This window comes from Sturnira hondurensis, unplaced genomic scaffold (assembly GCF_014824575.4).
Source record: "Sturnira hondurensis isolate 20B ecotype Veracruz unplaced genomic scaffold, ASM1482457v3 Scaffold0020237, whole genome shotgun sequence".
NCBI classification, from domain to species: Eukaryota; Metazoa; Chordata; class Mammalia; order Chiroptera; family Phyllostomidae; genus Sturnira; species Sturnira hondurensis.
The window spans coordinates 878,008-896,039 of NW_028092868.1; the positions used below are offsets into that span (position 1 = coordinate 878,008).

General features: G+C 44.1%; 1 protein-coding gene across 2 annotated transcripts in view; it reads right to left on the reverse strand.

Annotated features, from left to right (window-relative positions):
- The window catches only part of HKDC1 (hexokinase domain containing 1), a 62,587-nt gene that overhangs the window by 10,444 nt on the left and 34,111 nt on the right, over positions 1 to 18,032 (reverse strand). The window contains exons 15-18 of one of the 2 annotated variants that reach the window (XR_005064047.1): positions 17,422 to 17,605; positions 13,225 to 13,380; positions 8,900 to 9,133; positions 621 to 2,431 (exon numbers count right to left, since the gene is read on the reverse strand). Coding sequence is in view for 1 of the 2 variants with exons in the window: in XM_037029344.1 (XP_036885239.1) it covers positions 2,287 to 2,431; positions 8,900 to 9,133; positions 13,225 to 13,380; positions 17,422 to 17,605 (719 nt within the window). In the remaining variant the exon portion in view is untranslated. Of the gene's footprint in view, positions 1 to 572; positions 2,432 to 8,899; positions 9,134 to 13,224; positions 13,381 to 17,421; positions 17,606 to 18,032 lie in introns of those variants that run through there. The other variant, XM_037029344.1, reaches the window with a different exon arrangement.

The window sequence follows — 18,032 nt, forward strand, 5'->3', positions numbered from 1 at the left end:
TGGTGTGAATGACACCCCTTGGAATTGCCTCTCGTGGTGGTAGTGCGTCTCTGCTCTTTAGACCAGTCTCCCCAAACTATTCTCAGTGATGTACCTTTATTTTTATCTCTCTTTCTTTCTCATATTTTTTTAAAATACAATTTTTTAAGTATTTTTCATTTTCTCCCCAGCTTCATTCTGTCCCTAGCTGGACCAAAAATGAATTAAACTCTTCTACCCTAATTGTCCATCCTAGTTCACCCCAAATATGAGCTATCAGATCCCTCTTTTATTATCCAACTTCTCCCAAGTCCCCACCTTCTTCTAATAAAATATGCTTTACCAGGAGTTTCAGTTGTACAACCGCAAGAGAGGGGCTGCCAAGACAGTGGGGATGGAGGGAAGCGGGTGCAAGAAATTCACTTCCCCCAACTGCCATTCATTAGCCAACTAAAGACAGACCACCGGGAATGAGGTCACCTGTTCTGCAGAGTCAGAGTCATGGAGAAAATGTAGTTCTTAAAGTTATGTTCATGTTAGCCAAAGTTACAGGGAGAAAGTAAGCACAGGACCAGGAAATGTAGACGAAGATGCTCTTCCCAAGAGGAAAAGTCTGTGGGGCTCACGGGAGGATCATTTACCTTGTTGTGTGGTGTGGTGACTGGTCTTGCCTAGGAAGCTTTGAGAAGTTAGCCCTCCATCGTCCCAGGTGTTTCAAGGGTGGACCTGTCCGAGGATGGCAAGCCGCTGTCTGCCTTCTCTGCAGTTAGTTCCATTCCAGTTCAAGGATTCTGTGATGCCATCAATCAGTCAGAATGGGCAAAGTTGCCTGGATACCTTGGGTCAGAGACCACAGCTGGCCATCTCGCCAAACACATGCTGAGAGACCAGGTTGTGGGAGAATGTGGTGGTGTGGCTACCTGAACCTGGGCCAGATCACCTGTTAAGCAGATGGCATGGGGAGAGACCCCCAGCAGAACCAGGGGAAAGGCGGGCTGGGAGCTGGAGGTGTCTTACCAAGGAATGGGGGAGCTGCAGAAAGATGACAAGGGCAACAAGGTTTGGGGTTTGCTAAGTCAAAAATCTGACCATGAAACATTTCCCCAAAGAGACATAACCTTAAAATACAAAAAGATAAATTTAATAAATCCATACAACCTCTCTCCAGGGAGATACGATCCTAAAATACAACAAGGTTCATTTTGATTAACCCAGCACCCGCCCACAGCAGTATCTGTTTACTGAATGAGTGAAGAAAAACGTTCCCCAGTGAACCTCACTCCCTCGCCTGTCCCCAGTTCCAGGGGGCCTCCCTCTCGCTCTTTTAGACACGCGATCGAGTCGCTGGAAGTATGCACTCAAATGAAATTTGGATAATCTGTTAGAGGTACTGTAGAAGATCCTCCGCATATTCCCCCATTGGTGAGGAGGCGGGACTGGAGAGATGCCCTCAGCAACTCTGTGCCCTTTATTCCACCAGCAGGAGCATGCTGTTGCCAAGCCAGCCTCCCCGGTGAAACAGTAATACCTCATGCAAAGATTCGTAGGAAGTATAAAACTTTTTATTCATTTACTGGATTTCCTATACCCAATAGTCCTCAAAACTAGTATGAACAATAGCAGCACAAACTACCCGTAAAATGACAAAAAGGTGCCCCAAAAGACGCCCCTCCCCAAAACACACACACATTGAGAAAAAGTCCTGCAGGGTGCCGACACTGCTCCCTGTGAGCAAGGCCAGCTTCCCACAGGCTCCCTGGAAGTCCCGCCCTCCACATCCGGAATATTCCAGTCTTTGGAGTCAACGTGACAAGTCAAGGACAAGTTAGATTAGATCTCCAGCTTACGACCCGAGTCCCCAGCCCTCTCGAGTGTGCATCCGCAAGCAGAGGGCCCAGTCCACTGCAGCAAAGGCTGAAGAACAACCGTGGGAGCTCAGCCAGCCGGGCCACAGGCACAGATCAGGCATACGTTGCCACGTGCAGCGGCCACAAGACCCAAAGCCCTAGAGAATTGACAGGTCGGCTCTCGACTGAGAAATTTGCTAAAAGGGGATGTCTCGAGCCACACACTTTGATTTTACAAGTTGGTTCATCCTGAGCCCAAATATACCAACTAGAGATATCATGCACCGCCCTTGAAAATCAGAAACAAAAAGCTAAGAGTACTCAAGAACTTGGGGTTCTCTTTCGGCCACCCAGAAGGCGAAGTTGGCCAGAAGCCTGCCTGCTGGTCCCGGACCCACTCATCTGCCGGAGGAAAGGTTGGTCAGAACCCAAGGTGCATGGGGCCAACCAGGAGGGCTTCCTAGTTGTCCTGTGCCTGCTGCACCCTCTTGGCCACAGCGGTGATCAGAGCAGCTCCCTTCCCGCTGCCGTCTTCCGAAAGCATGAACGTCACATCACACCGAGGGGCCAGGTCTTTCACAGTTTCCTGCAGTATTGTAGAAAAGCTATAAAATAGAGAAAAGAAAACCTTCATCAGCACTGACATATGGAATCAGCATATTAATAAATCATTTCAAATTAGTTTGTTGCTTCCAGTTTGCTTCTCAAGGTTCCAGAAGAGCTTACAGTTTCATAAATAGCTGTTTTCATATTACCTTTTATTGAATGATACTAATGCCAAAGAATACTCGAGATGTTTGACATACAGAATATCAAAGTGTAACAAATAGTAGTTTGAAAATAATTATTGCTATCTCTACTACATAAATAAATTGATGCTCCAAAGTTAAGAAACTTGTCCAAATTTACACAACTAGTCAGATTATTAAGATTTGGACCAGGCCAGTCTTTTTCCAAACCCCACATTTTTTTGTTCAAAATTTTACCCAAAACTTTTAAAGATTTTATTTATTTATCTTTAAAGGGGAAGGGAAGGAGAGAGGAGAGAAATGTCAATATATGGTTGCCTTTCATGTATCCCCTGCTGGGGACTGGCCTGCAACCCAGGCATGTGCCCTGACTGGGAATCGAACTGCAATTCTCTGGTTCACAGGCCCGCACTCAATCCACTGAGCTATGCCAGCCAGGGCTTCCCCAAATTTTTTTCAAAATTTTCAAACTTAAAGGATAGTTCAAGTACCTCTATACCTTCTGCCTAGACTCAACAAAGTTAAAATTTTGCCCTGTTTGCTTTATCCATCCACCCATTTATTCATCTCTCCCTCCATTAACTTCCCCCTAGAGCATACAGCCTTAACCACAAACACTCAGCCTCTCACAACTACCACTTGTGATATTAAATCTGTTGGAATTGACATCCTGGGAGCCAGTTACCAGGCGAGTCTATGGGATCACGTATGTTTACCAAAGGCCTTGGCATCTGGGCCGAAGATCCTGGGATCCTGAGTTACTGTAATGGTACAGATGGTGGTCATCTCTGAGGGCCAGCATGCCAGAGCAGGTTCTGAATGCAACTCCAACACAGGGCCAGTGGGTGACTCTGGTCAACCACTGGTGCTCCTTGGGGCTCTGCTGGTTTAGTAAGAGAATGTCTGGAATATTTCTGGAGGCACAGTAAGGGTACTTAGCCCCAAACTTCCCAGGAGGTAGGAGAAAATGGCTTGGCAGTCATTGCTCAATTAACTAACTTTCTTTCTTTCTTTCTTTCTCTCTCTCTCTCCCTCCCTCCCTCCCTCCCTCCCTCCCTGTCTCCCTCCCTCCCTGTCTCCCTCCCTCCAGTGTACCATTCAGTGGTTTTTAGTACATTCACAAAGTTGTGCAGCCATCACTGCTGTCTAATCCCAGAGCACTTTTGTCATCCTAAAAAGGAAACCCATACCTAATTACTAATCTAATTACTAATTACTAACCCATTACTGATCATTCTCTACTCACATCACCCTCGCAAAGCCTCCAGTAGTCACTAATTTTTCTATCTCTGTAGATTTGCCTATTCTGGACTTAATAGAATCCTGTAATACGTGGCCTTCTGTGCCTGGCCACATAACATCATGTTCTTCAAGGTTTAATGAAGTTGTAGCGTGTGTCAGCACTTTATTCCTTTTTATGAGCAATATCCCATTGCATGGCTATCTTACACTTTTTTACCCGTCCATCAGATGATGGACATTTGGGTTGTCTCTCCTTTTGGCTATTATAAATAATGCTGCTGTGAACGTCACTAACAAGTATTTGTGTGAACATGTTTTAAATTCTTTTGAGTAAACCTAGGAATGAAATTGCTGGGTCATATGGTAACTTTTTATTTACCTTAAAAAATTTTTTTACTTATTTTTTTTTTTAGACAGAGGGGAAGAGAGAGAGAAAGAGGGAGAAAAACACCAGTGTGCGGTTGCCTCTCACCCACCCCCTACTGGGGGACGCCCTGGCAACCCAAGCATGTGCCCTGACTGGGAATCGAAACAGCAACCCTTTGGTTCACAGGCTGGTGCTCAATCCCCTGAGCCACACCAACCAGGGATGTTTACCTTTTTTAGAGACCGCCAAACTGTGTTCCCATCAGCAATACATCAGGGCTCCAATTTTATCACATCCTGACCAACACTTGTTACTGTCAAGCTTTTTTATTATAGCCATCCTAAGTGGGTGTGAGATGCTATTTCACAGTTTTGATTGGCATCTTCCTAGTGACAAATAACCCTGAGCACCTTTTGGAGTGCTTATTGGCCATTTGTAGATCTTTGGAGAGATGTCATTTGTTCATCAGATTACTTGTCTTTATTGTTGAGTTGTTTTGTATTCTTTATATATTCTAAATATATGTCCCTTGTCAGATATATGATTGCAAATATTCTTTCTTTGCAACTTCTACAGTGTATAAAAATGTTTTATTTTGATGAAGTCCAATTTATCTATTTTTTATTGTGTTGCTTATGCTTTTAATGTCATATTTTAGAGCACTGCCTTTCCAAAGTCACAAGGATTTGCACCTATGTTTTCTTTTAAGAGTTGTATAATTTTAGCTCTTAATTCAGGTCTTTGATCCATTTTGTGTTAATTTTATACTTGGTGTGAGGTTGAAGTCCAACTTCATTGTTTTCCACGTGGAGATCCAATTATCGCACCATTTGTTAAAAAGAATATTTTTTCCCCATTGAATGGCCTTGGCATCCTTGTTGAAAATCAACTGGCCATAAATGTGTGGGTTTATTACTGGATCCTTAACTTCTATTCCAATGGTCTATATGTTTAATCTTTATGTCAGTACCACAATGTTATGATTACTGTAACTTTAGAGTAAGTTTTTAAATAGAGAAGTATGGCTTCTTCAGTTGTATTCTACTCTGAAGATTGTTTTGACTATTCTGAATTCTTTGCATTTGCATATGAATGATAGCATCAATTTATTGATTTCTGCAAAGAAATGTGTGGGGATTTTGATGGTGGTTATGTTTGATCTGAAGATCAATTGGGGAAGTATTGCTATCTTAATATTAAGTCTTCCAATCCATTAACACAGATGTCTTTCCATTTATATAGGTCTTTAATTTCTTTCAATGATATTTTATAGTTTTCAATGTATAAGTTTTATATTTGTTTTGTGAAATTTATTACTAAGTATTTTATTCTTTTTAAAAATATATTTTATTGATTATGCCATTACAGTTGTCCCATTCCCCCCTTCATTCCCCTCCACCCTGCATACCCCCTCCCCCACTATTCCCCCCCTTTAGTTTATGACCATGTGTCATAAGTTCTTTAAATTCTGTATTTCCCATACTACTCTTGTCCTCCCCCTTGTCTATTCTCTACCTACCATCTATGCTGCTTATTCTCTGTACCTTCTCCCCCCTTCTCCTCCTCCCACTTCCCTGTTGCTAACTCTCCATGGTCTGCTCTTGATCTAGCTGTCCACTTAGTTTGCTTTTGTTTTAGGTGTGGTTGTTAATAACTGTGAGTTTGCTGTCCTTTCACTGTTAATATTTTTCATCTTCTTTTTCTTAGATAAGTCCCTTTAACATTTCATATAATAAGGGCTTGGTGATGAGGAACTCCTTGAATTTGATCTTATCTGAGAAGCACTTTATCTGTCCTTCCATTCTAAATGAAAGCTTTGCTGAATAGAGCAATCTTGGATGTAGGTCTTTGGATTTCATGACTTGCAATACTTCTTTCCAGCCCTTTCTTGCCTTTAAGGTTTCTTTTGAGAAATCAGCTGACAGTCTGATGGGAACTGCTTTGTAGATGACTATCTCCTTATCTCTTGCTGCTTGTAGGATTCTCTCCTTCATTTTAATCTTGGCTGATGTAATTATGATGTGCCTTGGTGTGTTCCTCCTTGGGTCCAACTTCTTTGGGACTTTGAGCTTCCTGGATTTCCTGGAAGTCTGTTTCCTTTGCCAGATTGGGGAAGTTCTCCTCTATTATTTGTTCAACTAAGTTTTCTACTTGTTGCTCTTCCTCTTCCCCTTCTGGTACCTTTATAATTCGGATGTTGGAACATTTAAAGATGTCCTGGAGGTTCCCAAGCCTCTCCTTATTGTTTTGAATTCTTGTTTCTTCCTTCTTTTCTGTTTGGTCATTTTTTTTCTTCCTTCTGGTCCACTCCCTTGATTTGAGTCCCAGTTTCCTTTCCATCACTATTGGTTTCCTGTGCATTTCCCTTCATTTCAATTAGTTTAGCCTTCATTTGTTCCTCTAATTTGTGACTAAAATCAACCAGTTCTGTGAGCATTCTGATCACCAGTATTTTGAATTGCTCATCTGATAGGTTGGCTATCTCCTGGTCACTTAGAAATATTGGCTCTGGGGCTTTGAGCTGTTCTTCTTGAGCCATAATGTTTTGATCTGTTTGTGCCTGTTACGTATGAGGGGTCGAGCCTTAGGTGTTCAGCAGGGTGGGGCGACCCAGTCATTGGGTTGTGATGCTGTGTGTGAGGGTGGGGTCAGAGAGGGGCAATGGCATTTGTTCTGCTCTCTCTCAGATTTCTGTCCCCTCTGCTGCTTCCCACAAGCAAACCGGGTCCCCCGGTGCAGGCTCCTGGGTGTATGGGCCTATGCACCCTCCAGGATCCTGTGGGTCTCTCCAACAAACTCTCTCTGAGCCTGAGAGCTTCTCCTGGCACCTTGACCCTGAAAGTCTTTCTGACTGGTGCTTTTAGGCTTTAATTCCCATCGCCAGGGCCCTGCATTGTGCGGTCTGTCTCACTGCTCACTCCTTCACCTGGTTTATCTGAGTGTGAATATGTGACTGCGGTCAGCCAGCCACCTTGCGCCCCTGCTGAGTCCGCCCATTGCCACCCCACACCTGGGATCTGCCAACTGCCGCCTGCGCACCTGGGTCGGTCCGGCTGCCTTTTCCTGTGCAACCCTGCCCCACCAGCTGTTGGCTCTACCCCTCTCACTGGTCAGGCTGAATGGTTCGTTATTGTCGGACTTTCGTACAGTTCAATTTTCTGTGTTTTGGTTATGTTTTTGTTACTAAAACTTTGTTGTCTTTAAACTTGGTTGTGCAAGGAGGCACAGTGTTTTCACCTATGCCTCCATCTTGGCCAGAAGTCAGTATTTTATTCTTCTTAATGCTGTTGTAAATAAACTTATTTTCTTAAGTTTCACTTTTGGATTATTCATTGCTACTGCATAATTGGTTTTTATATATTGATCTTGTATTCTGAAACCCTGCTGAACTTGTTTACTAGTTCCAACAATTTTGTGTGTGTGGATGCCTGAGGATTTCCTATACACCAAATCATGTATGTCATCTGTGAATAAAGACAGTTTTATTTTTGCCTTTCCAATATGGATGCCTTTTACTACCTTTTCTTGCCTAACAGTGCTGGCTAGACTTACCCATGATTTTCCACTTGAGGTCACACATATTGAGTCTGGCTCTTACAAACCTCCTCTTGAATCAAGATTTGACTGATGGACAAAAATCACGAACCACCTAGAGGCGGCATTAGAAGCAGTACAATGTTGACCAGCAGTGGCGCGGTGGACGTCCTTGTCCTGTTCCTGATCTTAAGGGAAAAGCACCCAGTCTTTCACGATTCTTTGTAGATGTTCTTTGCCAGGTTGAGGAAATTTGCTGAGTACATTTATTCCTAGTTTGCTGAGTACTTTTCATCTTGAAAGAAGTTAGATTTTACCAAATGCTTTGTCTATACTTACTGCTATGCTCATGTGGTTTTGTTCCTCAGTTAAGTTGTGGTTCAAGGGAGGGGCTTGTAGGAACCACAACAAAAATACGTGACCCCAAGGAAGAAGCAAGAGAAGATACCACTCGGTTATTTCGGACAATTAGCATCACCGGAAGGGCTAAGGAACAAGGATTACAATAACATGTTCATGTGTCCATTTCCACATGACTAGAAATTTGTATAGGCTTGTTAGTAGTTTTCCTCTTCACCAAAACAAAACATAAAACTCAAAATGTCATTGAGCATTCGTCATTGAGATTTCTGTGATGTTCCATGCATGCTACATAAACTATTTAACTTAATCCTCACAACAATCTACAAGGCAGGTATGATTTTTGTCCTCATTTAACAGGGTAAGAAACCGGCTCTAGGCCTCCCAGCTACTAAGCGGAAGAGCCAGGATTCAAACTCATATTGCCTGACGGGGCTCTTAATCCTTCTGTCCACTTATTCTGAGCTAAGAAAATTACAAACAGCTCCTACTTGACAATATTGTGTGTTTATAGTCAGTTTTCATTTCTCCCCTGAGAATTCAATGGGAATGTGTTAATAATCAGCGCTGCATTTACTGAGCACTGTGTGAAGCACCTCACGGATATTAACCCCCGTAACCTTCACGTAGCTCTATGAGGCAGAGGCTACTACAGCCCACCTTTCACGATGAAAAAGCTGGGCTTCAGAGGGGAGGGCAAATATTCCCACCTCATGCTACTCCGAAGCAGAGCCACCAGGGCTCAACCCTGTCTGTCAAATTCAACCAGGGCCACTCTCCCCCTCAGCACCCTCCCACCACCGCCCTCTACAGGCACTCACTGAGGGTGCAGCTTGTATAGGGTGCCGTCCACGCCCACAGTGATCTTCAGGCGCTCAAGCCCCTGGTCTTTTCTCCTTTTCTCCACGATGGCAGCCATGCCCGCACCACAGAGCTGGGCAGCCCGACGGGACACAGCTCCACACACCTCCTTCACCACGATGCTGTCCTCACACGTGCTATCCAAGCCGAGCTGCTGCAGGATCCTCCTCACCTGGAGCAGGGCCAGCCGGTCGCTGCAGGCAAGCAGAACGAGACGTCAGGACCTGCTTTGGGTGCCCTGGAATCTGCCCCCCACGGTTCACAGCCCCCCACCCCTAGATGTCCTAGAAAGAGAAAGAAAATGATCCAGACCATGGCTAAGTTGGAGCAGAATGCCACCCCCAGGAAGTCCCATCATACTTAAAAAATCAAGTGTGAGAATCTCTTATTTTAGACATATTCAAATCTATTATCTCACTAGGAGCTATCGCTAGTTTCAGCAGATACATCAAGTATCCATTTTTCAGAAGAGGAATCTGAGGTTCAGAGTGCTAGAGACTTGCCCAGAGAGACTAGAGAGCAGGGATTCAAACATACGCCTTCTCACACCAAATCTAGCCAGCCTTCCCACTGAGTACCTTCTGGTACTCTGGCCCCGTTCAGCTGGCCAACTGTCCTTTTGCAACTATTCTGATTTTGTGCTTTCTCTCCCCAACTAGACCACATGCTATTTGAGGATAAGACTGTAGTCTCAATAGTAGTCAGTCAGGGCTGTGTACGTTCAATGGGCAAATGAATAAATGACCACACGATGTATAGTCAGCATCTAAGTAAATGGGAACCTGCTAGGCCATGCAGAGAAGCAGCCTTTGTGGGGACCCGTGAGCCTTGACTCTACACCCTGCTCATCTCACAGTGAACTTAGAGAGCTCTGACACCCCAGCTAAATAATGGGAAGTTGTAGCCTCGGTTGTCTTACGTACCACCTAGAGGAGAGGAGCATGCTCAAGAGAGAACAACTGAGAAACAACCTCTGGGATTATGTAGCAGATTCAACAGGTAAATGGGGGTGTAGCCAGGCAATGAAATCTTTATTGGCTAAAAGATGAGTTAATATTTAATGCTATGAAAAATGCTCATGATGTATTAAGTGAAAAAATAAATTATAAAAATACTATGTGCCATATGACCTTGGTTTGTTTTCATTTTTAAATAATGTTTGTTCTTGAACAACAATCATAAAAAGCAGAAGAAAATCTATTCAGATGCTTGATAGAATTGCCAGTAATTCTTATTTTCTTTCTTTTGTTTATGGCTGAGCAATATTTGTATAGGAAGAAAAAAGTGGGGTTGTATTAGCACGTATAAAATTTTTTCCATAGTGTAGCCCTTCACAGTCTACCTAGTTCTTTCATATACGTTCCCTTCCTCGATCCTCAGAGCAATCCTTGGGGTTAAGCAGCAGAGCAATCATTTTTTTTACAAAGAGGAAATCAGGGTCCAGAGAGGTGAAGCTACCTGCCCCAGACCACACAGCACAACCGAGGTAAGTGGTAGAGATGAATCTTAAGCTCAGGCTCTGAAACTGTAAACTCAGGATTCTTCCCCTGAGAATCACTGTCCCGCCCATTCAACAACATGTTTTGAAACGGGCCACAGTCAGCATAGCACCTACCGTCTCCCCACTGGCACTAGATGGGGATTATATTCTTCTATTCCTTAAAGGCTTAATTTTTTTTTTAAAGCCTGTAAGAATCAAAGCATTTGAAGCAGACACCTTCGGTGGCAGGTGCAAATATCTGTGGACACATACAGGTCCTAACAACTTGCTTTGTCCAGAAACAACTTTCTTTGTATTCAGAAAAGCAAGGCAAAATAAGTCGATTTGTTTTTCTCTTGCACACAGGCAAGAAACTATTCCTTCCACACAAAAGGGGACCCCTCTTGTCACCAAAGGTAATGATTTTTAACTTGCACTTTTGGATCTGATGAGTTGAAGACTAGACCCCAAAAAAAGAATGCCAAATGTTTGCTGATCAACATTTCAGAACAATAAAATCATTCCTGCTGCTGCTGCTGCTGCTGCTGCTGTTGCTGCTGCGGACTCTCCCACCACCTCCTTAAACAACAAGAGCTCTGCAACGGTCCATCCGATTTCCCTCAGCAAGTGCACTGCTTTCATTTATGAAGAGTTTTCTTGCCCTGAGCGGTATGGCTCAGCTAGTTGAGCATCATCCCACAAAGAGAAAGGCCATTGGTTTGATTCCCAGTCAGGGCACATGCCTGGCTTGCAGGCTCAGACCCTGAGAGACAACCCACTGATGTTTCTCTCCCTCCCTTTCTCCTTCCCTTCTCCAAAAATAAATAAACACAATCTTCTTTTTAAAAAGTTTCATTTTTCCCCCAAAATGATTTGGCTTCTTGGCACCTTGCCATAAAGACCAGGAGAATTAAATGAAGGAATGCAAATTGAGAAAAATCCCAAACACACAAACTCCGATAACAACCAGGGCTGGTAGGAAAAGCAGTGAAACTGTCACATCTGCGCATAACTGGTGGTAGTGGGGTGTGGAACTGTCTTTTTAAAAAGTGTGTTCATAGGAAAGGGCCTCTTTTAACCAAACGCTTCTACTCCTCAGGCAGTAATTCATGAGATGCAAATGGCTTTATGTACAAAAACAGTAATTATGGTGTTATGCAGAATGGTAGAAATCTATAAATTATAACCTAGCCATCCTGTACGAAAGGGGGAGTTTAGTGATAGTACAGCAACCTAATGCAACATGAGGCAGCCATTTAAAATAATTACACCAAAGAACTGATCTGGGGGAGTCTTTCTCTCTCCAGAAGCATCCCGGCGAATAAACGCAGACAGAGTGAGGGCATTATCACTTTACTATCTCCAGTGAAGTGACAGATCTAAGCAGTGAGCATCAGTAACTGCTTACGCCGTAAGAGAGACAGACAGACAACGCAGTACACGTGTGAAATATTCTTGTCTATAACTCAACACTGAATCTAACCATGTGCCTGGGTCTAACTAGAAGTTTGCAAGGAATATAAGGGACAGAAGAACATAGTAAAGGCTGCGATCATCAAAATCTTTAACACAGGAAACTCATTGGATAAAAGGATAGTTTCTTTGTCAACTACATGGGAAACAAGAGAGGGAGGGAACATCTATTGATTTAAAAAATATTTTCTGAAAACATATCTACCAAACTGCCCCAGCTGGTCTGGTTTAGTTGATTAGGTGCTGTCCCACAAAGTGAAAGGTCACCAGTTCGATCCGTGGTCTGGGCACATGCCTGGGTTGTGGGTTTGGTCCCCAGTTGTGGTCAGGGCAAGAGGCGACCAATCTCACATCAATGCTTTTCTCCCCCTCTTTCTTCCTCCCTTCCCCTCTCTCTAAAAATAAATAAATAACATATTTAAAAATATATCAACCAAATGTAATGTATGGACCTTATTTGGATACTGAGGTAAATAAAGTGTAAAAACCATTATTTCTAGGCAATTTGGAGAATGGGAACACTGATGGAATATTTTATGAGATTAAGGTTTATCATTAGCTATTTTGGGTGTGATGATGGCACTTCTTTTTTAAGGATCTATTTTAGAAATATAATACAAGAGAGTCATAGAGGAACTGACATAAAAGGTGATATTTGTTTCAAACGACTCCAGTTTGTGGGCGGGGAAGCAGGAATATGTAAATGAACCCAGTTCGGCCATGAGTTGATCACTGTTAAAGATGGGCTCATTTTCCTATTTCTTCTACTTTTGTGTATGTTTCAAATTTTTCACAATAAAAAATAAAATAAAAATCAGAATTGTAAATGAAAATTTGCATGAATAAACACTGAATAAACAATATACAGAATAATATGCATCATGTGACTGAAATCATGAAAATATGTTAACAAATATTCAAGAACTTGAAAGGGAATATAATTCACAAAAATAAAAGCAGCTGTATTTAGTAGTGCGCATATGGGTGATTTTTTAAATGACTTTTCCTTAGTATTATGGACCCATTTTCTTTTCATAAACCCCCCAAAAATCATTTTCTGGCCTAAGCTAACTCCTGTGTAACAGTTTAGGAACCTCGGGCCCGGGCAGGCTGCTGGCCGGCCCCCCCAACCCCCAACCCCGATTGTGTACACACCCTTGCATTGTGATCCTGGTGCAGCTGGAGTTGGGGGAAGCCCCAGGAGGCAACCCCCTGCCTCCTCTTGGCCTTTCTGCCTTATTTTTAAATCTCAGATCTGCCTCACCCTTTATGACAGCAGCACACTGAGTCAAGGCCTCTCACACTGAGCAGGAAAACGCGATCCCACGTTACCTTTCAATCTGCGACAGGAACTTGGTTTCGAAGATGCCCCTGGTCCGGAGACGCTCTGAAATCTGCCCACGGAAGAGGAGACCCTGCTTCGTCAGGTCAATCAGGATCTGCCGCACAATCTCCCCCAGGTACATCCCACTGGTCATTTTCTCATACCTGTTTGGGGAAGAAGGATAAGGCTGGTGAGAGCGGGAAAATCAGCGCTGATGAATGGTTCCCAGAAGACCACAGGGTCGGGCTGTGGAAGGCACACCATTGGCATCTGCCAGCTGCCTGGCTCGGAGTGTTTCAGAGCAAGCAGCAGGCCAGAGAAATGCAACAAGGTGGGGAAGGAAGCCAGCCTTTGGAGCCGTGTGGACCAGGAGCCATGTCCCTGCTCTGCAACATACTAAGGCCATGACCTGAGCAAGCACTAGGGTATCATCAATAAAACAGGGGGAAAAACATTGACCCCACAAGACTATTGGGAGGCAAGTATCTGACATACGGTAAGGGCTAAGCAAACTAGTTCCCCTACTGGCCCCAAAGCCAATTCTCCTTGGCTTTGTATTACAAATCTGTTCCACTGGAGATTCTCATAGCTTTATACTTGGAAAAAAATCTGTCCCACTAGAGATTCTGCTGCATGAGAGAATGCGTTTTAACTGACTGCACATACCAGGAGAGCTCAAAAAATGTTATCTCCCTGTCTCCTTTCTATCAGGCTATGAGCAACATCAGGGAAGGAGCAAGAGAAGGTGCTTTGTCACCAACAGGCACTGACCAGGCACTCTGCACAGGTATGTGTGAGTTACCAAGCACAACGAAGCAGGGCTGGACCCCCACGGCCGGCAAGGTCAAATGGAAACCTGAGAGTGCTGCACTTGGGTGTTTCTCTTCATTGCCTAGGCTCCAATGCAAAACCAAGGAACCAAGATGAAACAACTATGGCAGCAAATTCAAATGTTCTGTCCCCTTAAATTCTCGCTCCAGAAATACAAGTCTCCAGTGGGTTCAGACACAAAAAGAGGTCAGAAGGGACTTGCCCCATGAGAAGAGCCATGATACTCAGATGCCCCAACTCCGGACTCAAAGATAAATACATTTATCAAATTTTTCTCTGTGGGGGGCAATCCCTGGCTCTTCTGGGCTAACTACAACTCACCTGCCTTCTAGCCACGAAGACTAGAGCCAAAGGAAGCTGAAGAATCACAGGGCTTCTTCTTCTCAGTGCCACGGTCACCAGGACGTTTGTGGCCCAGGCCTCCCGTTCCGTGACATTTCCTGTCCACTCAACTTCCTCCCTTGGCTACCACCCATCTCAACAAATCTGCATTTCCATCCTATTTTATATATTAAGACACTGAGTTTAGTTGTGACCTGATAGTAAAACATTTACTCTCTGGTACGTTACAGAAAAGGTTTGCTAGCCCCAGTTCTAAGGCACAAGCCCGGGTTAATCATCCACTTCTAGCATGATAGCTCTATCCCTACCCACTCCTTTCTCTCCTACTCAAGAAGATTTGTGGGAATGCGAGTGAAAATGCACTCTATTTTTTATTTTCAGGATTTTTAGTATGATTAGTAGTTGGAATTCACCTCACAGGCGATTGTGACCCATGCTGCAACATGACATCACAGTTGAGAATTAGGACCCCCTTTTTCCCCTGTGGCCACTTCCTCACCCCAGAACAGCAGTGGTCAGCAACCTGGCAGCCAGCTGGAAAGTCTGAGGCTTTGGACTTCCGAATTGGACCTCCCAGAAGCCCATCCTGAGAGGGCCCATGGAGTCACCATACTCCTGCTCTGTGACACCAGCCCACAGTAAATGGACATTTTGACAGTCTCCGCCTCACTTCCAAAGCCACTACTAGCCCTTATGGTATCTTCTGGAAATTACAAAAAGGCAACCCAGCTTCTGGTCGAGATGGTGATGTGGACAGACATGGCTCACCTCTTCCCACAACCACATCAAAATTACAACTAAATTATAGAACAACCATCACTCGGGAACACCAGAAATCAAGCAGAATGGAAGTCTGACAACTATGCAATCGACACCACATCCATCCAGTCTGGTAGGAGGGGTGTGAAACCAGAATGGGCCAGCTTCACACCTGTGGATAAAAATTCAGGGATATCTCAGGAGCAAGGACTCCCAGACCCACACCGGGCCCCCAGCCCAGGATTCCAGTGTCAGGAAGGTAAGTCCCTACAAGCTCTGGCTGCAAAAACCAGTGAATCAGTGGAGATGGCTGGTGGAGCACTACGCAGTTCCTCTTGGGGAACCTACACACAGACTCATCTACTCAGACTCACGCCCTCTGAGCTCCAGCACTGGGACGGCAGCTTTGAAGGGCACGAGTGGTATCCAGGGAGAGACTGAAGTGTCTGGCATCAGGTCAAGCCATTGTTCAACAAAAGGCCATTGTCCTTTTGTTGAACCCTCTCCCTACAGAGCCAGCAGTCTGATGCCATATATGAGACTCCACCAACCTGGCTAACACTGTGGAACCCACCTTGGAGATCCAGAGTCTCTTCTCCACCCAATTTACAGGCCCACACAAGCTGCTTTTCCATAAGAATGGCTGGTCTTGTCTCCTAAATCCTACCAAACAAGCAACAGCGGGCTTCAGTGAGCCCTAGCAGCAACCAGATTACAGTCATAGCTTGGCTTCACCTGGGAATTTCCAAGCCCAGCACAAGTAGCAGTCATTTCAGATTGCTTTTCAGCTCAGGCAGGGGGCCCCAGGCAAAACATAGGTGGGGACTGACCTTGGCCTGGAACACCAGGGAAACTCCAGGGCCAATGCACCCAGTGGACAGCTACAGACCACAGTGGAGCACCACCACCCTGCCCCTGAACAGCTGATCCTCCCTGGAGAATAGAGGTTAGTGGCCAGGGGTTATAGCCAATCCTTGCAGATGACTGGCCTGCGTAAATCACTCAAATTGACCTGCCAACAGCAACCAAGGCTCAACTATAAGAAGAAGTGGTACTCAGCCCACACAAAGGGAATACCTCAAGTAACTAAAATAGGGTAATAGGGGAGGCTATACCACTGGACCCTGCAGGACACCTACTACATTAGACCATGCTACCCAGACAGGGAGTCATAGCAGCTCTACCTAATACATAGAAACAAACACAGGGAGGCTGCCAAAATAAGGAGACAAAGAAACATGGCCCAAATGAAAGAACAGATCAAAACTCCAGAACGTTAAAAAAAAAGTTAAACAAAATGGAGAGAAGCAATCAGATGCAGAGTTCAAAACACTGTTTATAAGGATGTTCAAAGAACTTAGTGAGGACCACAACAGCATAAAAACCCAGTCAGAAATGAAGGATACACTGATTGAAATAATGAATAATTTAAGGAAAACAACAGAAGAATGGATGAAGCTAAGAATCAAATCAAATATTTGGAACATAATGAAGCAAAAAAAACATGCAGAACAACAAGAAAAAAATAATAATAACTAAAAATGAGGACAGTATAAGCAGCCTCTGGGACAACTTTAAGAGATCCAACATTCACCTCATAGGGTGCCAGAAGGAGAATAGAAAGAGCAAGAAATTGAAAATCTATCTGAAAAAACAGTGAAAGAAAACTTCCCTAAATTTGGTGCAGGAAATGGACATGAAAGTCTAGGAAACACAGAGAGTCCCAATGATGATAGATGCAAAGAGGCCCACTCCAAGAAACATTATTAAATGGCCAAAGGTTAAGAATAAAGAGAAACTCTTAAAAGCAAGAGAAAAGAAGTTAGTGTCCGGAAGGCTGCCAGATGGGAGAGGGGAAGAGGGGGAGAATGGGTGAAGAGGTGAGGGGATTGAGAAGTACAAGTGGGTAGTTGCAGAATAGCCATGGGGATGTAAAGTACAGTACAGGAGATGGAGTGGCCAATGGTGGGGGGATTGCCTGAAGGAGTGGGGGGTACTGGGTGGAGGGGGACAATGGGGAAAACCAGGACAATTGTAGTAGCATAATCAATAAAATATAATTAAAAAAAGAAAAAGGCAACCCTTCTTTATATTGGAAATTTGTCATAACATTTTGCTTTTGTTCAAATAAGACAGCATGCTGACATCTGATAGTGAATTGTAAACAGTATACAAAGCTATAGTGTCTATGATATGAAAGTAGCACCCACCCCCCAGATCTGGTAAAGCTGTATATGCACAGCCTGCAGAAAGGTACACGTCCACATTCTCACCTCTGTTTGCCAGGATTCAAGGACCCCTCATCCACCTGCTTGTCATACTGGGTCCGGATGTCATCTATGCAGCCATTGTCTCCAAATCCTCCCCACTCTGTGTTGATGCACATCTTCCCTTGGTCCCCTTCCACCGTCTCTATGTTCCTCATCTCCTCCATGTAGCACACATTGCTGCCCGTTCCTAGAAGGGATGGTGAAGAGACTTTAGTCTTTGGAAGACACCACCAGGTCCTAGAGAAGCAGTGGAGTGCAGGGGACAAGAATTTAGGCTTGGAGTCAGATACAACTTGGTGTGGATTCCAGCTTTACCCTCATTGCTGAGTGACCTTAGACAAGTATCTCATCTTTCAGAGGTCTAGTTTCCTCATCTATGAAAAGGAAATAATACCTGCCTTATATGAAGTCTATCCAGAAAAAGACCAGCCATCGTTACTATAATGAGAACAGTTTGCACATCGATGTAACCTGGCAGCCAAGGAGAGTGGACTTGAATGTGCACATGCATGAACAACAACTTCACTGTACTAATCAGTGGGGGAAGGAGACACCTTTGAATGTGTGTACTGTGCAGCCATCACATTCAAAATGACTAAGCAAGTAGAGCAACG